The 25,968-nt window shown below is 46.1% G+C and overlaps 2 protein-coding genes and 2 non-coding genes across 6 annotated transcripts in view; 1 reads left to right on the forward strand and 3 right to left on the reverse strand.

The window, feature by feature from the left end:
* LOC119442266 (sodium-coupled monocarboxylate transporter 2) overlaps window positions 1–25,968 on the reverse strand; it is a 62,321-nt gene that overhangs the window by 3,829 nt on the left and 32,524 nt on the right. Inside the window, exons 13-14 of the mRNA XM_037707077.2 lie at window positions 3,867–4,021; window positions 3,506–3,618 (exon numbers count right to left, since the gene is read on the reverse strand). Of these exons, the coding sequence (XP_037563005.1) occupies window positions 3,506–3,618; window positions 3,867–4,021 (268 nt within the window). The remainder of the gene's footprint in view (window positions 1–3,505; window positions 3,619–3,866; window positions 4,022–25,968) is intronic.
* Window positions 5,018–24,439, forward strand: LOC119442267 (uncharacterized). 3 transcript variants are annotated; one of them, XM_049662016.1, is made up of 12 exons: window positions 5,018–5,080; window positions 10,698–10,774; window positions 10,922–10,967; window positions 12,186–12,270; window positions 12,880–12,969; window positions 15,699–15,785; window positions 17,071–17,109; window positions 17,974–18,027; window positions 19,429–19,455; window positions 19,821–19,841; window positions 22,296–22,349; window positions 24,204–24,439. In XM_049662016.1, exons 4-12 carry the CDS (start codon window positions 12,244–12,246, stop codon window positions 24,315–24,317), a joined length of 513 nt encoding a protein of 170 aa, XP_049517973.1. In that variant the 5' UTR covers window positions 5,018–5,080; window positions 10,698–10,774; window positions 10,922–10,967; window positions 12,186–12,243; the 3' UTR covers window positions 24,318–24,439. The 3 variants fall into 3 exon arrangements, with proteins under 3 accessions (XP_049517973.1, XP_049517972.1, XP_049517974.1); XM_049662015.1 differs by lacking the exon at window positions 5,018–5,080 and having other exon boundaries at window positions 10,479–10,774; XM_049662017.1 differs by lacking the exons at window positions 5,018–5,080; window positions 19,821–19,841 and having other exon boundaries at window positions 10,479–10,774.
* Window positions 9,886–9,957, reverse strand: Trnap-ugg (transfer RNA proline (anticodon UGG)). The gene has a single exon. It is a non-coding gene; the product is annotated as a tRNA-Pro (tRNA).
* Window positions 11,019–11,100, reverse strand: Trnal-aag (transfer RNA leucine (anticodon AAG)). Its single transcript has one exon. It is a non-coding gene; the product is annotated as a tRNA-Leu (tRNA).

A 25,968-nucleotide genomic window follows, 5' to 3' on the forward strand; every position in this document is an offset into this window, starting at 1 on the left:
GCCCACGTATCAGAGTAATTAAGTTAATGGGCGCACTCCTCAATCAATGCTCCGAAGCATGGGTAACGGTGATATGAATGTTCGAAGCTGACGGTATCGTGACGGTCCACTGAGTAAGCGATCGTATGACTAAGGATTATAAATACGTCTTTGCTACAAGCTATTACAAAGTATTGAATTGAAGTAAAGAATTGAAGAATTATAGGCCAATTAGCTTGCTTTCTGTATTGTATAAAATATTCACCAATATAATTTCCAATAGAATCAATGCAGCAACTGACTTAAGTCAACCAAGACAACAGTCTGACTTCAGGAATGAATAATCCATAGGCGCCGACTAAGGGGGGGGGGGGGGGGGAGCCCCCTCCGAATTAAGTTTTCCACCGGGCGGGGGGGGGGGGCAGTGCCCCCCCCCCTCAATCATCACAGTTCTGTTACCCACATCATTTGAGGTACGTTTCTTTTAAATTGCCTCTACCTCTTCAGCTAAAATTATAATGGGACTAAAAGCTTACGGCATCATTGCTGGCGCAGACATGCACATCTTTTAATCCATACTTTCGCTTTATTTCTGCAAATCCTGACAATAGTATGACAAGCGCATTAGAAGCACCAGCGGCGGCTGCCTCATCGGTATTTTTTTTTTTTTTTCACTTCAACATTTTTTTTAGAAATTCCCACTGTGAACACCGTGCAACTAATTGCCTAACTTTCCAAGCGAATCTTGTATACGCTAGCCTGCGCCGGCGATGTAACGCCGAAAAAAAAAAAAAAACAGCTGCTCTCAGAGCTGCACATGCACGCGTCACGTGCTCGGCACGCGCTCGTGTCACTGCTCCCGCGCCGTTCGTCGCTGCTTCCACAGCTGACTGCGTTGCCGCTAATCATTCCAGCGTGGAATTTCACTTCTCTTCTGTCGTCGTAATGGGGAGGCCGCGTTTACGGGGGTATGAGCCATTGCTTAAGGGGGAGATGAGCTATTCATGCACAACTGACGACGTGTCCTAACGCGTTTGAGCAATGCCGCCGCGAACGCGCTCGGGAAAGGGCTCGTCGTTGACGTGCCGATGCTAGCGTGAGGGCTTCCGAAGCCCAGGCGAAACGTCAGCGAGGAGCCGCGCGGACCCCGAGTTGATGGAGCGCGATCTTGAAGCCAAACGTCAGCGAAGAGCTGCCGACCGCGAGTTGTGAGAGCGCGATGTTGAGGCCAAACGTCAGCGTCGTCTTGCCCTCCAGGAACCCGACAACGGTGGTGCACGCCTCGGCAACGCTAGCGCCGACTTCCCCGATGCTATGGCCAGGTTTCAACGCGAGTTTCTCAATCGAAACGTTCATGATATACATGTTCGGTTTGGTGATGCCCAACGACGATACGCCCATTCTCATCGTGCGGGAAATATTCACTACAACCGACCCACCATAGTCACTGCGTCGCTGGCTAATTCCAGTCTTCACAGTAGTGGAAGAGTTCTGATTTTTTTTTTTTATATTGCCTTCGCCAAGATAGTGCCAATACGAAAGTTGTAGATCACATTTAAAGATGTCCGACTGAAGTTAAAGTGAGCCCGCGAAATACAAAAACAACCGCGTGATAGCGCCACCATTTCAGCGCTCATATGCGCTTACATATGTCCTCTGAAGCTGTGGACTAAGCTTCGTGTCGTCCACCCAGTCACCGTCTGCGATATCAGCCGAAACAGTGGTTTGCTGAGCCTCACCGGGGGCGTCATGTGCACATCCACTGTAACCACGGAGGCAACTGAGAGCTGATCGAGGCAAGCAATGGAAGCGTCACCACGTGATCACACATCGCGGCACCCACGGGATCGCCGTGAAATGGGCCTAAACGGGGGGGAGGGGGGGGGGGGATATACACCAATGACGTCCCTTCTCCCCTGCGAGATGATGATGATCATTATTGGTATCCCCTTTGAAACGGGGCGGCAACAAATAGTAGTCACCTAGCCTGGTTGACCTAATGAGCTTTTTCTACATCTATCGCCGTCTAGCATAATTTTGCCTAACCGATCTCGGTCTTTACGCTTGGATCATTACAACCTCTCTCTCTATATTCTACCGTTACCTACGCTTGCAACGACTCCTATTCTATCAATCTCTTCCCTGCATTTCTTCCCGCCAATACTCTAAACGTATCTATTCTAAGCTAATCGGATCGGGTTCCACACGGCCCACGTACTTTCGATCGCAATCCAATTGCGGGAGCTAATCGCGGTCGGTAATTTTGATCCGGATCGGGCGCGATAGCGATCTAAAGTGGCCGTGTGACACCAGTGTTACTTATCGCGACTGCTGACCAGTTAACCCTTCCATTCTTTTTGAATCCCTTCGCTTCTGGAAGGTGGACGTTCTCTTCGGGTCTCGCTGGGTGGATATCTTCGCATTCCATTACAATGAGCTGAGTCGGTTCCAGGCTTTTGTTGCAGCAGACATGCACACTTTTCATCCTATGGCAGATATTTGCTCCGGTATGTTTTTGTCTCCAGGCAGCCAGCTGATCGGACCTCAAACAGCAAAGCACTCACAGATTTTCCCTCCCGATTTCATTCTTGCCGTTTTAAGCGAAGCTTTACAGGCTCATAAGTTTGGGCGGCGGCGGTGGTGGTGTTACGCTCAAAAGTGAGCCGATCCTAGTGATAGTGCAGAAAGGGTCCAAGCTCAATGGCACACACCCCTGTCGTGTGGGCCGATCCTGGTGATAATGCTGAAAGGGTCAAGCTCAATGGCACATACCCCTGTGGGCTCGGGGACCTGTAACGCGACTTTGAAAGGCCCTTGTCACTCGTGGGACCCAAATAGACAAAATCACCAGCCCTTCCCCTGTCGAGAAAAGGGGGATAAGCGAAGCTTGTCGTCCGATTCTAGCGTGAGGGCTTCCGAAGCCATCGGAAAACATCAGCGAAGAGCCGCGGACCCGGAGTTGCGGGAGCGCGATGTTGAGGTCAAACGTCAGCGAAGAGCCGCCGACCCTGAATTTAGGGCAAACGAAGCGGAACGCGTGCGACAGTGTCGTCTTGCCACAAACTTCGCTTACCCCCATTTTCTCGACAGGGGAAGGGCTCTGAATTTTTTCCAAATCTCCATGGACCTTTTTTTTTTTTTCATTTCTGTCCTTTTCATGCAATTTACCGTTTTTGTTTATCTTACATTCTCTCACAAGGTCGCGCGCGATGGCACCGAGCGGATGCACGCGCGAAGGCTAGGCGCTTGTCCCGCTAGCCCCTATTCCCGGCCGAGTGTTTGTAGCTCGGGAAGAAACGCTTCTGTCCCCGCGGGGAGTTGCGCGGGACACCACGCTTGGTTTGTCTGAATCTTTACTGCAATTTATGTGGCCCATATAATTACACGGACTTTAATTACGTTGTGTACATAATCGTCTAATACTTTGCTATGGCTGTCAATTAATATGCTTCGCCTGTCAAGCGAAACTGCTACTTTCTTTTTTTCTTTGTAATCGTGCGAAGTCCCGAGCTAGTGGACTACGTACCAGTGAGCCAGCTGATGACGAGGCCGATGAAGATGGTGGCCAACGTTGACAACAGGCCGCTCCAGAAGCTGGACAGTCGGTAGATGAAAAACACGGGCGCCGCTTGCTCACTCCTATGTCAAGTAAACGGAGAGAATGCGTTATAAAGGGAGTCAGCCGACAACTGAAAATGACCTCTTGCATAATACCAACAACGCTGTACCCATTTTGGCTTTCTGCCGCCATCCTTGAAGGGTAACGTGTAGGCGAGCGCAGGACGTGCATGCGTAGCAAATAAGTTCATTGGCCGAGCGGTCTCTAGCTTGGGGACTATATACGGGACATCATAGAGTGACGACACTGAAAAATGTTCACTGCTCACGGTGTCGGCAGGGTAGCATTGACACCGAAGTGATCCGTGCCGGGACAGCGGTCCAGTGAGCTAGGCATCCTGAGCGGCTTTGGACCGTGCAGCAGCCGTCCGGTCACGGCCCACGCCTGGAAGGTCAGGGTCAGTGCGGTCGCTACGGATGCACCCTGCGCGCACATTCACCATCGGTAACGTTAGCAGCCGTCAGCATATAGGAAAGGTCGCTTAGCGCTAACCAGAATAAACATTTGAGCTGTATTAGTAACTTAAGCAATACCGAAATATTCTCACTACAACACATGTTCACCGTCAAGCGCATAATCCTTTCTTTCTTTCTTTCTTTCTTTCTTTCTTTCTTTCTTTCTTTCTTTCTTTCTTTCTTTCTTTCTTTCTTTCTTTCTTTCTTTCCGTGCTCACGTTGGTTTCGACGGGAATTCAGGGCGCAGGCTCCTTTCCCAAGCGTATCACCCCTGAAGGAAGCCGAACGCCAGGCCGGGGTACGCTTGTACCCTTTTGAACCAGTGGGTGCCCGGCGGCGGTGGGAATCGAACCCACAGCCTCCCGCAGCCGAGGCGGGCGTTCCCGGAGTTCGGCGTGACTGCTCCGTCGGTTTCTCGGTCGCGTGGGCGAGTGGGTTGGAGAACGTGGTATATGGCTCAGCATATAAATCCCCGCATATCGTGGGAGTGTGTAGCATTTGCATCTGCCAAGATACGGAATTAGGCGCATTCTCACCAAAAGGAAACATCTTACCGAGCAGGCACGTATGCATTAGCTGTGTTGAAAAGGACATGAACAGTTCCTCTCATCGCTTAGTTGGAAGTAAAATAAAGTTGCGCGCATCAAGTGATCGTTTTGCATAGCATGTATAATTGAAACGTTTCACGAAAGCCTCGTTTAATGTAGATTACAACGATTAAGTATACGTTGTATTTTCTTTCCTTTCTTCATTTGTATACTTTCCTCGCTTGTGCCAACCTACGAGCGGAAAAGCGATCTTGTTTGCGACCCTTTACGCCACCTGGTCGTTTCGACGGCGTGGCAGTCATGGCGAGAAGTATAGCATAGCTTAATTGGCGCTAGCATACGCGCCAACCGCCCTCGTTGGTTTGTGTCATGATGGAAAGGAATCAACATCATCAAGCCTACACGCGCGCAGAGCACGCATACTGAAGCGACGAAGAAGAAGAACAGTCAACGGACGTGCCGGGCCTCGTCTCAGAACGGTAAGAGTGACCAGCCGTTGAAATGCGCACATCATTCGTATTTTCCCGCAATTGTGATCTTATTTCTATCCGCGAGCTGTGCCTACTTGAGCAGGGAATTCGAAAAGCACGTTGAGCGCCATTCGGTTCGCAGGCGAAGTGGCTTATGCACTGTAATTGTATACAATGGAGTGGTGGCAAGGACGCAACTGACTTTGTACGAGAGTAGGGTGCTTGTATCTTACGTTTACTCCGATCGATGTGAACGTACAGCGTGAATTACTCTTGGTTTTAAATGGTCAATCGATCGATTTGGCCGCTATTTCTGGCAAAAAGAAAACACGCTGACGCACCACAATAAGACTACGCACGGTCACGTCTCACGCTCAACAGATCTGGAACCCAGCATCTCCCGCTAGGTACATCGGCTGCGGACGCTCGCGCAGTTTGCAGCGGCGGGCCACTCGACCACTCTATACGAGTGTGGTTCATTCACGCTGTACTTCATTGGAAGGTATCAACGAGAACTCTGGAAAATTGAGTTGAACGTAGGATAGGTATACAGCTACTCCAGTAAAAGGTTTCAGCGCGCTCTTTTATTCTGTGAAACACAAAAGGGGATCGACGTACGCGTTACCACGTTGAGCCAATTCAAATTGGAAAAGGACGCTCAGTGGCGTAGCCAGAACATTTTTTCGGGGGGCTCACGTTGCAGCGCGGCCTCCTCCTTATAGAATTCGTTGAGGGATCAAATACATGAATAATTCCCCACTGTAATGCCAGAAATGGCGCTGTGGGTACTGTGATAACTAAAAATAAATAAATAACTGCATTGCCATTGTCAATGCCATTGTGTATTAGATGCTGCAAACGAGTTATTGAACGCTACGCACTGTGAAGTAAAATATGTATTAATGCGATAGCGTTAAGGGCCCCGTGTCGCAGAAAATCTGGCGTCTTCGCCGGCATCGGCGTGGATGTCGGCATCCGTGGCGGAGAAAATCATCCCGAACCACACCGACCCCGCAGGCCCTCCGCGAGGTGCAAAGTGTTAGCGAACAAAAATTGAATTTCTCAGTGAAATCCGTCAGAAAAATGGCGAAGTACGACTTAACCACAACCTACACACATGGTGGCATCGGGCTGTAATTTGAATGTACGAGAAAACATAATTATGTTACGAGGAAACTCAAACACGAACCCCTTTTCCGGCATTTCTATCATACCAGCAGCGGCGCGCTCGGGGGAAAATATTATCCAGATGGCGCTCGCATCCTCGGCAGGTCAAATTGGGTCTTGGCCTGCCTAATGCGTTTTCGACACGCGCGCGCCTTGAGACAATAGCAAACAATTAATAAAATAATGAAGCAAGCCATAGGGCCTTCATATTTTAATATGAGACGACATATATTGCCCCTGGAAAAACGTCTTCCCAGCAATGCATTTCTGTTTAAAAGTGAAGCCGACTTTAAGGGGATCGGTGTAACTTAGTCTTTGTAAGCTGGCTTTCCCACGTTCTGTGTTGCAGTGAGGCCTACCCACAGAAAAATGCGATGCGAACGGGGCCCGATAACGCTATCGCCTTCCACTCTTAAAGGCGAAACTTAAGCGTCCTCCAATTATTTTTTTCATAAAAGAATATATTTGTATGTCCCAAAAATTATGGCAGAAATAATAGATATCAATGCTTCGGCGTTTTTTTTTGCAATATTTATTAAGTAAACAATATCACACGAACTTTAGAACTATATCAGTTCGAAACCAGCAAAGCAGTGCTTGCAGCTGATATGAAAAATGTAAAGGCCATGAAAAGAACAAGTTGAGACAAATATTTTAATGAATCTTTGTCATTCAAGAACGTTGTTTACATTTTTGTACATATGCTACGGCCAGGGAAAAACCTCAATGACGCTATCCTTCGTTGCAATAGATTGCGCAGGAGCAGCTGTTGCCGATCGTGCACGTATTGTAAGTGCACCGAGATTATACTCGCAACAGTGAGTACAAATAAAAAGTAGGAGTTCTGCAAAATATACATTAGAAATGCCAAGATAGAATGGAATATACAAATGCGAAGATACAACTTGATAAAAGGCAAAAAAAGTGTCACCGGAAACAAAGTTCACTGCTTGTATACACAAAACCTCGCAACAAGATATTTAAATATACGTATAAGTCTGCAATAAATCTACGTATTTAGGCAGACGTCACAGTATATAATGCGTCAAACAAGACAAATAAACATGTTGCGCAGTCACAGACAGTAAACTTTACGCATAGAAAGACAGACGATCCAGGCAAGAACAAAACTATGATCACAGAAATCGTGATATGTACTTGGGTCATGCGGCGGTCGCGGCAGCAGAAATCAGTACGAAAATGTGTAATTTAACTGCCTGCAGAGCGGCAACAGTTATTCTTCACCCAAAATTAAAGAAGGGTATTGCTTCGGTTCAAAAAAGAAGTAAAAGCAGGCAGCTAAAGAGAAAATAAAAGGCCAAAGATGATGCGGTAAGTTGAACTGTTTGTTGGGAAACGCCGCGTGGGCCGGGTTTTCAATGAGCAAGATCGGTCAAAATTGGTTATTGATGTCCTCGTAATTTTTGTATTCGCATGATAATTTTGATCATGTTACTAACTGTTAGAATAAACGGCGAAAATTTCTGCGGTTTTAAAAGCTAATGAACTGTCATACGTTTTCATAATTATGAGTTTATGGACCTGAAGTAACAGTGCTTTTTACTTGCATTGATTCTTGCTGCTTCGCGGCACTCGGCGGGGAAGTTTAGCGAAGCGGTCAATGACTTCGGACACGTTGATGCCGACGTCTCTGTGGGCGTATAGAAGCGCCAGCTATAACCATGCGTTTCTCAGACATTGTAGAGCGCAAGTAGTTTTTTTTTAGTAATCTCATGTTAAATAAATGTTCTCTCTGCTCTGGCAATGGTCACTGGAAGGGTGACTCGAATTTGCAGCAGTTTGTACACATTTACATAGAACCTGCAGTCGCAATGAGAGAGGGAATCTATTCCGGTTCTAAAACCTAAAAACACCCCTTCGATGTCGCTAGCATCCTTGTTTAGGTACCTTGCACAGACAGTAAGCTGTTCAATTCCAGCAATATCCGTCGTTTCGCCAGGTCAGCAAATATGGAGAAGCAGCCTGCAGTGTTTACTTTTGCATCTGTAGGCTTTTCTTTGATAATTTCACAACAAATTTCTATGATTAAGTTTTGCACATGTGGGCTTAAATACCATGACATTGCTGAGGCAATTTTTCAAATGATTCTTCAGATATGTCTCTCCACAATCAGCTCGCATGCGAAGAAGACGCCCCCCCCCCCCCCCCCCCCCCCCCCCCCCCCCTGGCTACGCCCCTGGTGGCGCTATATACGCATGGTCGACGCGATGACGCTCGACCCGTATTTCCCGGGTTTCGGAACACAATGGCCCCGCATGTAAAGCAGGAAACAAAATGGCCCAAACGTCAGAGAGAGTTGTGAAAACTCATGTAATGAAATACCACGTCACAATAATAATCCAGCTCATCGCTATACGAAATACATTGGCATACGAATGACTACGCGACGGCTGCACTTTTGCATGGTTTGCTTTCCTGTCATCGCCAATTCAGCTGTTGCCAATTAAACAAATAATATATAATGGGGTTTTACGTGCCAATACCACGATCTGATTATGAGGCGCGCCGTAGCGATCGCTAGCTCAGCAGCGCGATGCCATATTGTCTATACCGCGACGGGTCTCTCGACAGCTATGCCGCCGCCGAGTTTTTTTTGCTTCAGGGCACAAGTTCACCCAATAAACACTGTACTTTGGGCAAAGTTAGCAAATTTATAGCCTTCCATTTCCGAGTGGGTTCCTCGAGGAGTCGGTGTTTTCACTTAGGGCCATTTTTTCCTACAAATCGTTTTCCCCGGGAACAATGTTTACGGGGACATTTTTTTCTGCATTTTCGCCTGTTATACGCCCGTTTTTCACACAATTTAAATTCAAAATTTAATAAGCTCTTCGGACATTCACGGAATAAATTATTGCTCGACTAAAATGAGCCAACAAGAACGCGGAGACCCAGCGAATCTACATGTACAGCACGGAGGAGGCTATGCATACAGGTTTCAGCAGAAGGCACGTGGTACAATCTGACGTACGCACGACCAGCCAAGTTTTCGACGGGTTCCAACACTCAAAAGCAGGTACCACCGCGTCGTACATCGTATTGGGCGTCATGTCGGGCCCACATTCTATATCGCTAAACCCCACATACACGGCCTCCGACATTAGGCTGCGCGCACGGGTCGCGTTGGAGATCTCGGAGGCAATGCTGCACCCATAAGAGTTTAATTCCATCAGGTTCCACTAGATTTCAACAGTCGCAGCAAGACCTTTCGACGGCGACGCACTTCGTTTCGGACGGCGGGATGTCTCCTGTTTACTTCTTTCAGCGGCCGGTGACTAAACCGGCGACTAAATTCCTGCTTGGATAGCACGCCTATGATTTGCAGATTCACGTGACCGCTCACCGCTGCGATACCGCTCTGTTGAACTTGGCACGTATTTTAACCGGGGGGTGGGGGGTTATTTTGTAAGAATCCACCTCGTGGACTGTCCACTTCGGCTGTCGCCATTGGTTCCAGCACCACGAGCGCGAAGGAGACTGGCTGGCACCTTTGCGCTCGTGGTGCTGAAGCCAACAATCGCGACAGCCGATGTGGTCAGCCGACAGCAACACATTCAAAGAACAACGGAACCAACACAAACAAACAAACAAATAAAAACAGTCATTATTGCAAAAAAAAAAAAAAAAGTGGGCCCGTCCGGGATTTGAACCCGGGACCTCTCGCACCCAAAGCGAGAATCATACCCCTAGACCAACGGGCCGTTGATTTCAGCGGACGTAAACGCGTTACCTACCGCTAAGTACGCCTGTGTGCCAAGGCTATTTGAGATTTCTTCGTGTTCACGCAAAGAAACACGCTGGTCGCGCTCGTTGACACATAAATGCGCTGCAGTACTTTCCCCCCTCTAATTTGTTTAGTTGCTGTTCTTGCCATTCGTTGTTGCCATTATTCTTGGCATTTTCTGATTTCGCGGCACAGCCACTACAGCCACAGAACACCCATACAAACTTAGCGTAGGTACTCGGACACACCGAGTACCTCAGAGTTGCCCTGCTGTGCACGAGGTCACGGGTTCGATCCCGGTGGCGGTAGATGCTTTCCGATGGGGGCGAAATGCAAGTTCGAACGCTGGTGTACCGTGCACGTTCGAGAACCCAAGGTGGTCAAAATTAATCGGTCAAAATAAAAGAGCCACCCACTATTAGGTGGCTCTTAAGTTCGTAGTATTGGTAGGTATAAAATCCCAATATGTTCTCGTATGCGGGCCGTGGAGTCAGCGAAACTTGCTAGGTCAATTAGGCCTTACGTACTTTCAGGAATGTATTCATTCTTTTCCGATGACGGAATGCAATAAAATGTTGCGTGACGACAGGTCGTACGCCTTACGATAACGAAGGCAGTGCCACGAACTCCTTTTGGCTGAGTATGGATGTTCTGGACATTTTCACCGCGTTTCTAGGTCTTATCCGGAATCAAACATCAATCGTTTTACACACGCAGAACTTCGACGTGGTCTTTCCGCCATGTGGACTTGCGAGACTAAAGTGGGCATCACCTGCCTGGTCGTGATTTGCGGGGTGAGTGCGACGACACCTGTTGCAACCGTAGCCTCCTATAAAAATACCGGTGATGCCTCCAATACTCCGAAAGCATTATTCAGGAGGCTACGGTTCTATGTGAGTGGCTGCTAATGGTGTCGTCGTTGCGTTTGGAACTTATTGCAGAGCGCGAACACGGTAGCCTTCGCCGCGGCCATACTGCAGTGGGAAGGTGAGTTCTCTCCAAGCTGCACATCATTAAAAAAAAGAAAAAAAAAATGTGTGGCAGCGGTGGGATTCGAACCCACGCCCCCGAAGAGACTGGTGCCTTAAACCAGCGCCTTAGACCGCTCGGCCACGCTACCGACGATTCAGCGTAGTCGATAGGGCGTTACAAATATCTTAGAGCATTTTTTTCTGCATCATGCTTTTTATGTTGTGCGTGTTCGTAAGTAGGTCAGGTGTTCGAAAAACCTTAGCAAGCTTTAGAATCAATCGTCAATAACCTTCAATGTCTCATAAAGGAGTGATCAAGTACATTTATTCGGTCTCTGCTTTCGGGAACAACGAATAGACCTTGTAGAAGATGCTAGGTGTCACCGTTTAACTCTACGTAAATGAGGTTATACCATTACCAATTTGGGCTGGATGGCTCTAATAGTAGGGTATATCGGCAAAGTAGAGTGCATGGTATTACTAGGACCATAGTATTACATGGCCTCCGAGACGACACCTATGTGATGTCGGAGGTCACAAGTATGATAGTACATTCTAGTACAAACGCGTTTCTGAAGCATTCTGAAGTTGCCCACTTGCCTGCGAAAAAAGTTTTATGTAGTATTTTTTAAATGATTATTTCTTTACGCACTTCGTACTGAGGAAAAAAAAAAAAATTAAAAAGTCCTCTTCACGTGGCTTAGCAAGCTAGTTTCGTACTTTTCTGATGTACTTTTGGCGCGGTTTTTAAACACATATTAAACTATAAATTCTGCGCAGCTGCAGTAAATGACGTCAGGACCACTGGTAAATCCAAATCGTCGGGGGGGGGGGGGGGGGGGGGGCTCCTTCGAGACATGCCGGCCGACAGTATTGAGCATGCAGCTCAATACTCGATACCCCCCCACCCTATAGGATATACCCTCGAATCGCCCTATGGTCAGGGTGATCCTGAAATAAAGGCGCTCAAAAGCAGGCGTGGTTCCGACTGGAATACACATATAACGAAGCGCCGGTGTTGTACTGTACCGGAGTTGCGAGTTCACGCAGTGTTCGTAAGAGTGCAGGATGTGTAGAATTATCATTTCGCACCATTTTCGGAAGCTTTATCGTTGTACGACTAGCTTGATGCAGTGGTATTTGACAAAAATCTTAATTGTTCATCTTGTTTTTAAGCAATTCAGTGAATAATCTATACAGTTCCTTTCTTTTTGCGTGCATCTCTCCCCCGCAGAAATGGTGGTGTCTCTCAGTTTCGGAGCCTGCTTTTTCGGGATCAGCATATTTTCTTGATGCTGCTGTTCTCCATCCTGGTGACCGTAAGTCGATCGCTTCGTTGTCTCCTCTACTACGAGAGTGTGGAGCACTTGGTACATGTCGGTGAGGAGCACCTGTAGGGCAACTTTTAATACTCATACATCTTCAGCTCATTCACTTGTACTACTTTGGACGTCCCAGTAGATGTAGTCCGCGCTAGTGTGGTATCTATTTTCATTACGTATAGTTAGAGGCACACCAATTTTCAGACAAACATTGCAAGAAGAAAGAAAAAGCGGAAAAAAAAAACTCAATAAACTTTATGCTTATTACAGTAGGTAATGTTTACCTTCAGCTCTTTAAATGAAGTTAATTTCAATAAAATCCTGTCAATAAACGCAGAACAAAACGACTTCTCCGTTGCCAAGTACATGAGCATCCGAGGTGAAGTTCCATGTGGTTTGCCAGTTAGAAACACTGATCCTGTCCTGTCTTCATTGTTCTATGTTCTTTGACTCCAACTTGCACCTGTCGTGTGCCTTAAGCGTGGTTTTGTTTTAAGTTATAACTACCCATATGGTATTGCAGTGGATCAAGTTTGACGTAACATGACAAACTGTACGGCTGCTTAACTCGTAACGCCGGCTCTTGATTTCGTTTGCTCTCAAAAGGACAACCAGAAGGGCATGACGATAATGACGCACCTATGCAAGACGCGGCCCATCTTCCTGCTGATCTTCCTGGGCCTCTTCAACGCCGAGGTATGGGATCCCGATAATACACCCAAGTAAACGTTAAAGTAAAATTACTGAAATTGTAAAGCAAATGACGCATATATACAGCACAGCAACCTGGCGTAATGTGTTTCTGTGGTCATGTGTACCTCGGCCGCGGATAAACACTCCATCGCTCCACTGTTGCTCTTTGTATAGACGGTCCGTGAAGAGTGACTGTCACCGCTCATTGGAGAACAGGCAGCCGCACTTTTTGTGCAGTGGGCTGCAGAGGAACGAAAGGGTTTGGTAGAATTACGGTGCAGTACTGCAAGATATCACTTGAGTGCGTTTGTACTTATTCGGTGAACAAGATATGATTATCGGGGCGCTAGACATGAAATGTGCATATCAATAATCACCTGACTAGACCTGATTATGCGGGCAAGTTGATTAGGAGCACATCTAATTAGCAATTATATAGCTTCAACATTTCTTCTACCTGATGGATAGAAGTGGCTGACATGGCACCTAACGCAGATATCTATTAAAGAAATATTGTTCCGCAGGCCTTCATTCTAAACAGCAGCTGCTATGAGCACTTGATTGCTAATGTGACCTGATCACCCTAAGCGCAAACACTAACATTGCTCCCATTGCGCGCAAGCACACACGCTCTCCAATACCTGGCGACTGCATGCGCTCAAACAGCGCCCTCGTTATTCGTCAGCACGCCACTCACACTCTTGTCAAGATCACCGGAGTGACTCGGGCGCTCTTGACAAGAGTGTGTCTCTCTCTCTAACGTGCGGTGCACATGCTGAACAGAAAGCGTGAACTTATGACCTGCGTTTAAATGAGAGCAGGGTTATAATGGTTCAAGTTCTCGATACGAAATATCTCCAGGCAAAAACTTCGAAGACGTTGGCGACACATTCCGTTAGTACGTGCAAGACAGAATAAGTCGTCTAACATGTTCCAATCCAATCTAAGGGCTTCCCACCCCGAGTAGAAAAAAAAAAAAAAACGAATGGAGAACTGGGCCAGTGGGAGGAGGTCCACGATGACCCAAAGCGAAAACAACATGGACCTTAAGAAAGAAAGAAAGCAAACGGAGACGAAGAGACACAAATAAACAGGACGGGCGCTCTCCGTCTCCTTCGTTTCCGTTTTTTTGGCGGCCTGATTATTATACCAGTATGTCTGGCCAATTAGCTCAAACAAAGCGTATGCTACGTTTTGTCCCTCCTTATCATATGCGCAATCTTTGGCGCACGGAAGAGACAGACAGAAACCTGTTGAATCTAGAAACAGCCAAAGCGAAATTATTCCGCAAGAACGTACAAATACAAGTGTTTCGAGTACTCGATGGGCAGGGTGGCATGTTTAATTTCTTGTGGAGCAACGAGGGGGCGGGGGGCTTGATTCGATCGAGAGTGAACGTAAACAGCTGCACAGTAGCGATAATTGAGGTACTCGTATAGGCAACTCTTAATCTTATGTACGCCGACAAGGTGGCAAGCTGTAATACGCCATACAAAAAAAAGATATATATATATATATATATATATATATATATATATATAGAGAGAGAGAGAGAGAGAGAAAGCATGTAAAGTTCTGGTATTCATCAAACGTTGATATTCGCCAGCGAGCTGACCTTATGCATGCGTGCCTTTGTAAGCTTAAACAAATTCATTTATCACAATGTCAGCGTATCTGATTGTTGGCACTTGACGCCCTCGCACTTAGCGCTTGGAGATCGTAGGCACTTGTCCATTTCCGCTCTTATCTGTTGCTCGTGCACGCGAACATATGCAGATAGCTTGTGGCAAGGCGTTGACGGCTAGCAGAGGGCGCTTAGATATTTCTTAGTTTCGCTGCGATCCGTGACATTTCGACCACGAGTGGAGAATTCTTTTCCGTCACGTGCCTTCGAAGGAAACCAAGCACCTTTTGTGCTGATTCAAAGGATGGAATAACGCATCGATTAGATTTCAGTTGCACTCCCATCCGCTTCTTATCGGATGGGAGTGGGGCGCCTACCGCGGCGATTCACCTGCAATGGCGTTCTGCTGTGTTGAGCTCGGCACCGCTGTTATACCATCGTGCTCGCGTAGGATGGCAGAACATTGACGAAGCGTGAACGCAGAAACGCCTTTGCATATTGAAAATTGGGTGGTTAATAGTAGTACAGCGGCCTTCGCCAGTGTCCCTCAGAGGCAAGGTGTGGCCTTCAATCAATCAATCAATCAATCAATCAATCAATCAATCAATCAATCAATCAATCAATCAATCAATCAATCAATCAATCAATCAATCATTTTATCGGCGGATATAACTGGTTCGAGTAGCAGCTCACTTTTATTTTCATCTGTGAAAGGACGGTGAGTCGGTGGCGCGGAGGATACCAAGGGAATAAAATCGTACTGATATATCCATTAATTGTGTAGCGCGATGCCGGCGTCTCGAGCGCGAAGTTGATGTTATATCTTCTTTACCCGCCGTGGTTGTGGCGTAGTGAGTTTGGCGTAGCGCTGATATATGCCCTATAGGGCGCAGGATGCTGCGGCGGCCGCATTTCGAAGGGGGCGAAATGCAAAAACGCCCGCGTGCCCTGCATTGGGCGCACGTTGAAGAACCCCCAGGTGGTCGAAATCAATCCGGAGTCCCCCACTATACGGCGTGCCTCATAATCATATCGTGGTTGTGGCACGTAAAACCCCGGAATTTAATTTAAAAAATAATACTAAATCCTTGCACTGACCACTTTGCAGCTGCGTGGCTTGATCCACGTCAAGTACGAGAGGTCCGCCATGGTGACGCCGATGCCCCTCACGATACCCCCAATGGGCCCAGCATTGGTAAGCACAATGACGACGCGCCATCACTGCCAGCGTCCAGTGCCCGTTTGAATGCGATAACTCTGGTCAAGTTGCCCGGAGTTACCTATAAAAAGATTACCTATAGTAATCTTTTCGTCTGTGATCATTGTCGCTGGTCTTCATCTTTCCGTATTACTGGTGGAAGTACAGCACTGACGCAGTTGAGCCTGGAAAACAAAGTATGCCGCTCGCACGCCCAATGAGTATTGTCTCTGCTCAGGGACGTTCACACTAGTGATTGAAAGTAACCTACATTCTCTGGGTGTTTGCCTCTTCCTTTTTTTTTCTGCGGGAAATAAAGCTGTACGGCTTCGAAAAATTCCAACATATCTGTCTGGGCTACCCTGGGCTACCATACGCGGGTTAATATTCGGACCTATCAACTGCGCCGCGCGTAATCGAACTTACTGCAGGCTTCGCTCTGATGGCGTATATAAACACATTTTTTACGCGCGTAATCGAACTTGCTGCAGGCTTCGCTCTGATGGCGTATATAAACACATTTTTTAAGAACGAAAACCACACTGTCTCTTAAAGTGACTGTGCTTATCGTGGACGTATAAAATGCTTATCTGTGTGTCTGGGTGGTTTAAAATTACTAGGGGTCTTTTATGGCTACAGCTAAGACGATTTGAAGGCGAAAGCCCGAGTGCCGCTAACTCTCTGACACGACGACCACTTTGCAAAGTCATTTTGCAAGTCATCCTTCAATCACCAAACTCGGACCGTAACTCAGTATTTTTTTTTGTTCGATCATCATCACTCTGAAACCACAATTTAGTAATTTTTGCTAGTCATGTTTTTTTTGCAAGTCACCCTTCCTATGATTCACCAAATTCGAACCATTACTTAGCACTTCTCACTTGAACACTCAAATTTCACATATATTTTTTGCAAGTCACTCCCCTTTTCCATAACCCCCTGATTCACTCTGAATTCGCACTTCATTCGCTCTTGATTCACCCTATCACTGCTCGGGGCTCGGTCCACCTTCATTCACTCCATCATCAACGCGATGAAATGGGAGGAGGCCGTGGCTCGCAAGGGCCCATGGCTCCGGCGAAATATTTTCCGAAAATGATATATAATCCCCTGAACTAAACGCTCCACCTTTATTTTCTTTCTTTCTCTTTCTTTCTTTCTCTTTCTTTTTTTAAATAAAAAAGCAATAAAAAAGCAGTGACCTCTCCCTTCCTTGTGTTGTCTGTGGCCTGCCCGACGTTTGACAAGACCCCGTGTTTCCTTTCTTTTTTTTTTTTTCCAGCTACAATCGTACGAGCTCATCGCCAAGAGCAACGCCCAGGTACACATACGATACAGCACCGAGTGGCAAATTATTTCCGTATTAGCATCACAAATTTCATTAAAGCACTGCTACGCACTTGTCTGCTGACTGTTTAACGTATTGTTCTGTGTGGTTGTCCCATGGCTTTTCGGGCCCGTGAATGCCGATCGCGATTCAAACTTGGCAAGTAATCTTCTACTGAAAGGGTCAAGCGTAAAAAACCAAAAGCGTGATTAGCATTTTTCAGTCTCGAAGTAACTCTTCCAACGACAGCTGCGCGGCGTATACGCGTGCCTAAAATCAGCACGATGACCAAACTGCATCGATCACCTTGAATAGAGCTAGTTGGTTACACATAGCCAAATCACTTAACGGTGTCAAATGACGGGGAAGAGACGATTGTTACGAATACAAGTAAATAAGCAATTGAGAATGGCACCACACCTTGTGCGTCTCGTCCAGGTATTCTTGCGCCATTTCGTTTCTCACTAGCTGAGCTCTTGAAACTTGTTATCTTGAAACCACGCAAACGGCAGCAAGAAATAGAGAGCGAGAGAGAACACAACCACATGTTGTTTCATTTTTCTGTCTTGTCGCTTGCACTATTTAAGATGCGCTCAGTGACTTAATTGATAAAACGTTCGCCAGCACGTTTGCTCAGGCGGTTACGTTAGATGAGTGATTTTCTCCGTATAGAGTTTCTAGAACATAACTTATGTACGGGAATGTAGAAGCGGCGGTTAAACACGTGTGGGAATTATTCTTTCATTTTAATAGCGCTTGGTAAAGAAACACTAAAGAGAAGCACGTAAATGTTGTGTCCTCCAAGCATACGTGACATTCGGATCTCTCTCTCTCTCTCTCTCTCTCTCCCCAATTCAGCGTCATAACAAGGGAGCCGCCGGCTTGAACGGCACGTTGTTGCTTCGACAAATGGTAAGCAAGAAAGCGTGTCACTGCAACAGCAACATTGACAGTGTGACCGACATGCATTAAAATTTCCTTTCAACCAGCTTTCCTCTCGCCCTCGCTACGGGTGACGGGCAACGCCGCCACCTCGCCTCTCGACATGAAAAGAGTTCGGCGCGCCTTGCGAGGCGCGCCGAACTCTTTTCGCGCGCCTCCTACGAAACTTATACGCGAAAACACGTGCTTCGTAAAAGACATAACATTTTCGAGGGAGAAGGGGCTTATCTCCTCCACATCTTCGGGAGACGCTTTGTAGATGTGATATACAAGGTGTTTCAGCGAACACTTTCAAACATCTTTAAAGGTTGCCTGTGGCAGATAGCATAATTCTAGTTCATGAGCTGGTATACTCGAAGAGGCCGGCGGACATTACTGCGCCACTGCATTTTATATATATATATTATAGATAGATAATATCTAGATATATATATAAATATAATTATAGTAACCCTAACAATATTTATTGACGGAAGAAAGGAGACGAGGGCCCGATTTTTATTAATCAGTCAGAAGAAGCCAATGACACCAGGACAACACGGGGAAATTACTTGTACTGTTTGTTGGTTCCTATATGATATAAATATATATTAAATAGTTTTGTATCCTTTGTTCGAATGCCTCTCTCTATATCTATATTACTTGTACTTCTTCTCTTCTCATGTATATATATATATATAATATGATCTATATATATAGAGTAGAGAGGAGAGAGAGACTGAAATAAAGGTTAAGTTTTATCTTTGTCTCGAAAGTTTCGTAAACTATGTTTCGAAAAACGTACACGTGACCCTTTTCCTAACTGATACGGGTGCAGCTTTCATTAAAGGCGGCAAATGTAAACTTTTAACGCGACAGCGTTAAGGGCCCCGTGTCGCAGAAAATCCGGCGTCGGCATCGGTGTCGACGTGGACTCGCCGGCCTCGTTGGCGGAAATAATCATCTCGAACCACATCATTCCGAACCACCCCGACCGTGCAGGCCCTTCGCGTGGCGCAGGGCGTTAGTGAACGAAATTGAACTTCTCAAAGTAAAATACGTCAGCAAAATCGTAAAGTACGACTTAACGTGCACAACCTACAGACGTGATAGCGTCGGGTTGTAATTTGAATATACGAGAAAAAAAAGCGTGATAAGCAGCCAGGGATTTTTCAATGCTATCGCGCTCCGCTCTTAAAAGGGAAGCTCCAGCGTCCTCCAAATTTTTCTTTCATGTAAACGAAAATAAAACTGAATTGAACTGAACTTCGCTGTCTATGGCGCAGGCAGTTGTTAATCAGCAGATCTATGGGAACCGTGTGTGTGGACGGCTGGCCGCCTAAAAAAGCAGAGCGACTGACGGTGTCTAACACGTGCTATTTTCTTCTGCAGACCGAAGAGGATGGGAATGTGGAAGAAGTGAGTCTCAATACTTCTCACTGTTAGATATAGGTGCATGCAATTATTTTAGAAATTTTGTGCGCGAACTTTAATTGTGCAGGCGATTCATCTGCTGCTCAATTGAAGAGCATGTGAGAGCAGTCAAAGGAGAGCGGCTTATAGAGATCAAAAAGCGCCTTGCCGCTCTTCTATAGTCGGTGTTTCTAGACTGGAAACAATGAAAAGGAACAGGTAGAAAAAAAAAAATCTTCACATTGAGATTATTGAGAAGTGCGCTGGTACATTGCGAAACTCTTTTGAAAGACAATTTGAATATCTTAAGCCGCAGCATGCACTGATGGAACTTACGATTAATACTCTTATCCTCACTTTTGCTGTGACAGCCCGTCATTAAATTGGACCCGGTAAGTTTTCTATAGCGACTTGCTACAGCCAGCCGCTATAAGATAGAAAAATGTGACGCGCCTATATTGTGCATACCGTTTTCTCTATCCACTTCCTTGCCTCTAGAAATCGTTCCAATCAATTATCCATTCCAGTTATCTTAATTTTGTATAGTTATATAGCGATACAGCACTCGTGTACTTTGTAAAGAAAGCTGTTGTCACACAGAACTCTCCAGCATTGTTTCGTGGAGATCAATCTGCAGGGACATTTGGCAGCAAACAATTAACATATTCGAATTTACGACAGCGTGCAAAGATGTGGTCGGGAAGGAATATTATATGCTTCATCTGGCGCTGATCCGAATATTGAAACGTCGTAAGATTACGAAAAAGCTTGCTGGATCAGGTTGTGCCATACGTCGGCAACTTACAACACTGTTTCAGCCGGGATGTAAATTGCAGGGTTTCACGTCCGAAAGCCACTACCTTACGCTTACTCGAAGGTTGGTTGAAAGAGGGCTGCTCCGGATTAACATTGAACGCCTGAGGTTATTCACCGCGCTCCCAACTCTCGGTGCACGAGCACTTCTGAACTCCGCCCACAGCAGCTCGGAATCGAACGCTCGATCTCGTTCTCAGCGGAATGCCATAGCCGTTGACCAACGGCGGCGCTAATGTCATTGTTTTGAGGAGCGAGCCAAGCTTGTGATAACTTTCTCGTGATCTCCGTGGAAAGGGCTGGCTGTTCGAAGAGCAAACATACCATTCCTTGGTGTCGGTTGCTGAATTCATCGAGGACAGAAGTACGCTTATCAATGCTGGTTTCTTTCGACATCGCGGCTGACGCGGAGATATACCGTAATATCATGAGTTCACGCCCTCACTCGAAGGATAACCCAGATTCCACCCTTGTCCCAATTGCTTATCTCAAGCACCGATAGACAAAAAAAATAAATTATGGGGTTTTACGTGCCAAAACCACGATTTGATTATGAGGCACGCCGTAGTGGGGGACTCCGGAAAATTTGGACCACCTGGGGTTCTTTAACGTGCACCTAAAGCTAAGTACACCAGGTGTTTTCGCATTTCGCCCTCATCGAATGCGGCCGCCGTGGCCCACCGATAGACGACCGCTAAACAAAGCGATTTATTCGAGACCTAGAGCGTGTAAAAAGAGTTACGGTGGAGACCTAGGGACGTATTCTGGGACGATCGCCTCGGCGATACTATCACCTTCGCGTGACGTAGTGCTTAACCACGCAATCAGCTCATCCGATTTTGCTAAACCAGCCAATCAGCGCGCTCCTGACGGTGATACTATCGCCGAAAGTCTTCGCCGCAGAATACGTCCCCTGAGGTGACGTCAAATGCTACTTCCGACGCCATGGTGCCGTCGTTCAGCTTTCCTATAGCATTGTGCTTCTGATCACAAGGGCTGAGCATTCTGATTGAGCAAGATGAGAAATGCCGTATTACAGTGTTATCTTGTTTACCTAGAACTCGGTGCACGTTAGAATAAAGTGAGGAAATTAGGGGGAAGGGGAAAGTTCAAATTAAGTTACGGTGAGGGTTATGCAAATAATACGCCAGTGGACTGTCTAATTCTTTCAGAGAATTCGAATATGCTTCCTATTGAATGACAACACTACTGTATCTTAAAAACCTAATTCCATGATTCTTTCATCATTTCGCTGTGTGCGTGTGTGTGTGTGTGGGGGGGGGGGGGGGGAGGTGGTGAAAATTAATTAAGCGCTCTCGGCTCTCACCAAAGTACCTCTCATAGTCACTACGTACCATATTTCGGATGGGTCCGTCAACATCTATCTGTCACCATCAGCGTCATCGATCAGCCAACATTAAAACACTTCAAATGGAAACTATACGACAAACGTTAGTGGTTGCATGTTTTCGCGATGTTCTATATAAAGGTCAGTGTGGTTTGGCTCTTATATTCGTGAGCAGAAGGCCAAGATAGATAGGCTTTACGTTGAAAAAGGAATCATTAGCTCAATTTATAAATCTTAATAGAGAGCGAAGCGTTTGATATCCTTAAAGGCACCATATGGGCTATTCACGACAATGAGCAATCTTGAATCCTTGCACATTTGTTGCTGTCGCACTTTACGCATAATACTTTAACTTTACGATCGGAAGATAGCTCAAGCCTTCTTGTCAGTATGGTGAACGCCACTTTGGCTTTTAATGGCATGCTCGTGGGGGTTCGCACTTTGGGCCAAGACATCAATTCTGACATTTATAAACTAGTGTCTTCTTTTTGTTAATGATCAGTAAAGACATAATAAACGAATCCGTGAAACATAATCCTAATTTGCGCTTTCCGCGTGTGCATCCCGCGCGACCGATTAAAATGTTGTCGCTGAAACGCATTAAATGTAAACGATAATGGTGAGCGAATCGTAATCGCAGCGATATTCTGAATTCATTATATTGTATGTGTTTCGACGCTTCCAGGACATTATCATGTACCTGTCCATTGGGCTGTTCATCTGCAACGTCATCATAGACGTAAGCACGTTTTCATGCCCAAACAATAACGCCCGCGTGTACATTAAAAGTAACTGTAAAAGGCGGTAACGGTACATTTGCACGATATATATTGACGCACCTCATCACCACAAGTACTAGAGGAAGCAATGACGTTTGTAACGTGCTGCATACATCTTACGTAGTTATTGACTAGACTTGCGCTGCGCAATTGGTAAACATTTGCCAAGTGTGCCAGAAAAAAAAAAAAAAAGACACTGGAAGTTAGACATTTGAGTGCTTAACGACGTCGCCAGTATGTGTCCATGTAAAGGGTTCTCTTCCGTTTTTTTTTTTTTCTCTTCTTTTATTGTCCTTTCCTTTTTTTGACAGCAATGATTTGAATTATATGAACTTTTCAAATTTTTGGGTATACACACACTGCAAGCACTTGTTACAGTATCAATCTTGCTAATGTATAGTATAGATTTCCGAGTTCAGGCGGGCAGTGAAGATCTTGTGGACGCAGTGAAACTTGCCGATAAATTCAAAACTTTCGGCCTATTCTACAGCGTTACTTGCATTACAGCGAAGATGTTATCACAACTAGAAGCTTTCGAAAATGTTGCGTGCGCATTTTCACGGCGTCCCGACCGAACTGGATGATTAACCGAGTTTGTACTTAGAGGGAATGGATTATTGCATGTTTGGGGTGATGTACAGGTAAATTTTGAAGTGTGAAGGCTAATTAGGGGCTAAATGAAAATTGTCAGACCCCCGTGTTTGTCTATTTAGAGACGTTATAATGGGACGCTTAGCTTTCCACAATGCACCGAGAGAACTAAACGTGGCAGCAATTTCATATTTAAAGATAGTGTCCTGTTATGCGAGACGTGCTCCAAAAGCTTGAAGTGGGTGAGTGAATAATGTTCTTGAAAAATAATTACTGAATACTCGCTTTCTCCCTATTGCTTACGAGGCGCGTAGATGATTTTCCTTGTCTCCTCGATGACATGAAGGATCTTTATTGTTTATATTTCGTTGGAATAGGAAGCATGTTGTTGGTTATGTACGATAAATGTTTCAATTGTGTAGAGTAAATTGAGCATTTGTAGGAAATCACTTATATACAAGCATTCCAGAACTGTACAATAGTATATTACGAACCGCGCAGTAATTTTCGCCTAAGTCTTGAAAGAACTCAACGTGCCGCAAAGTTAAATTAAGTGGAAATAGGGGATGTTCTATGGGGGATACGTGTGTAAGGTTTCAGGAGGCTTAGTTAATGTCATTGCAAAAAATTCCTTAAGCAAGTGCTCGAAAGGGTTGCACACAACCGCTGTCCGCAATTTTCCCCAGTCCTAAGCGAACTGTATGTGACATTGAATTCAAATTCGGTGACAATGGGGGCTAACTAAGGAATAACGTGTGACTTAATGGCTCTTGTTTAATTATTAGCTTTGCAAATAACTACTGAATCCTCGTTACCTCTCTATTTTCCTGCGTTATACGAGCTAGGTGCCCGCGATGTCCTCGGTCACGTTAACGAGTCGCCTTGTTTATTTTTCGTGAAAATTGGAGTCAGGAGTTGGATTATGTGTAGAATACGTTCAAAGTGTGTCGGTTTGTTGCAGCCTTTGCAGTAAAGTGATAATGCGAGCGCTCCAGAGCCTTACAAGTGTGTAAGGCTGATAGTTCTCCCTTACAAGGGAGAACTATCAGCAACCGAGGTCAAACTTGGTTAAAATGGCGGGAACAATACGGCCGATGTGCTCGCGAAGTTAGAGTTGTGTAAGTTAAAAGTTGCACGCTGCCCCTGCAAATGTTTTACATTCGGTTGTAAACAAACTGTTTCTCCATATATACTGCTCAATGATTCGGCATTCTTCGTTCCAGGCCTTTGTCATAAGGAGGCTCGGCCTGTACTCTTCCAAGATGGGATCACTGCCGATCCAAGCTTCTGCATCGCTGCCCGCACAAGTTGTTTCCGGGTCTCGTGGCCAAGAATAAAAAAAAAAAAAACAAAAAACAATGGAAACATCGGCAGGAGACACGAGCCAAATTGGGCATGTTCTGTTGCTATTTGCTTCGAGGGCCGCCACAGGAGAGACCGGCGCTGCTATTGCCATGACGTAGAAAGGGACGTCACGTGACTCCCACTCGATGTTTTGCTGTAGCCAACCCAACTTTCTGAATGGGCGATTGAAGCCTTGATTGTTAAGTTATAGAGAACGTGTGATCTCCAAGGTAGCAGTTTAGTTGGCCGCTCTTGGTTTACGGCTCGGTGGCGTAGTGCCGGATGTATTCGACTGAAGCCGGTGCGAGTTTTCACGCGTACCCCAAAACGAAGTGGCAGCGAAGTGCTTAGCCGATGAAGTCACTGAAAACGAAATATGGTGATCGTAATGGTCGAGCAAGCGATGCACACAGTGTTTGTAGCGTGCTCGCTTGGTATGACATCAGTCAAAATACCCTGCGCAGTGATGCATGCGACTTCCATGCTCGCACACGGTGGAAACGCGGATTGAGGCGGCACGAATATAAGCGGTTGAAGTTCTACGTATTTTAATGGACCAGTGATAAATAATCGTTTTGCAATATTTCTGGCGAAAGTGGCCAGCCACCCTCTCCGCAATGGATGCTTTAAAGAGTACTGTTATTGTGGCAAAAGTGCCGCAATAAAGTGTCGCAAGTTGGAAGCGGGATTAAGCATTTATTTTTGTTTATGTGAAGGGAAACTCTTCCAAGCAATCTGGTAAGCTTGCGCTTGCGTTTTGGCATTATTCCACGCGCTTTCAACACATGAGTGGCAAGTAAGACTGCACGAAGATGGCGTGGTCAGTCCGCTTTGGCTTGGCTATACGGCTCGTTAGCCAACGCTTTCAGTAGCAGAAGAAAATTCATTCAGTATTAGTTTCACATTCGACGTCTGCATTTGTATAGAATGTTACTATTCGAATCGGTTCGAAAATTGCACAATTCGAACGCCTGCATACCCGTTAGACTCCGTCGTCCACGTGCCACTGCCTGTCTGCTATTCCCGTTCTCCGTGACCCATTGCGACAACGCCGGAGAAACCGGAAATCGGTCGCTCGCCTTACCTGGCAGCTCCACAGAAGCTTGCACCTATGCGGTTGCCGATGCTCGCTCTTTGTACTCAGAACTTCGTCCCGCACGCATCAAAAAGATTGCCATCAAGAGAGAACGCAGGTGTAAAACAGATCCGTCGGCTGTTTTACAGGTGTTCTCTTCCACCTCCCGTTCCACCCGATTCTTTCCTTTGTTTCCTCTATTTATTTATGTGCGTGCGTGTGTGTGTGCGTTTGTGCGGACGCGCGCACGTTTTCGTCTGGAAAAGTTGGCGATTATCCTTATTAATCGTAACTAACGTATTCGCGTATCAAAATGGCGTCGCCGATGAGTAACTGCTCTCGTTGTAATTGGCCAGTATAATACTCTGTTCCATTTATTGCCATTTTCGCGCTTCCGCAGTGGTCCTCGCGACACCCCGCATTTGTGAACGGCGGATGGTAAGAAAGTAATATAATGAAGCAAAAGGGAAACGTTGCGTTTGTACTGGCGCGCATATTGTTAGACGCAACATTGCTATAACTGTCCTGCTAATGGCGCAAAGTTACCAGTCCGCATGATCCCTGAGGTT

This window comes from Dermacentor silvarum, chromosome 2, assembly GCF_013339745.2.
Source record: "Dermacentor silvarum isolate Dsil-2018 chromosome 2, BIME_Dsil_1.4, whole genome shotgun sequence".
NCBI classification, from domain to species: Eukaryota; Metazoa; Arthropoda; class Arachnida; order Ixodida; family Ixodidae; genus Dermacentor; species Dermacentor silvarum.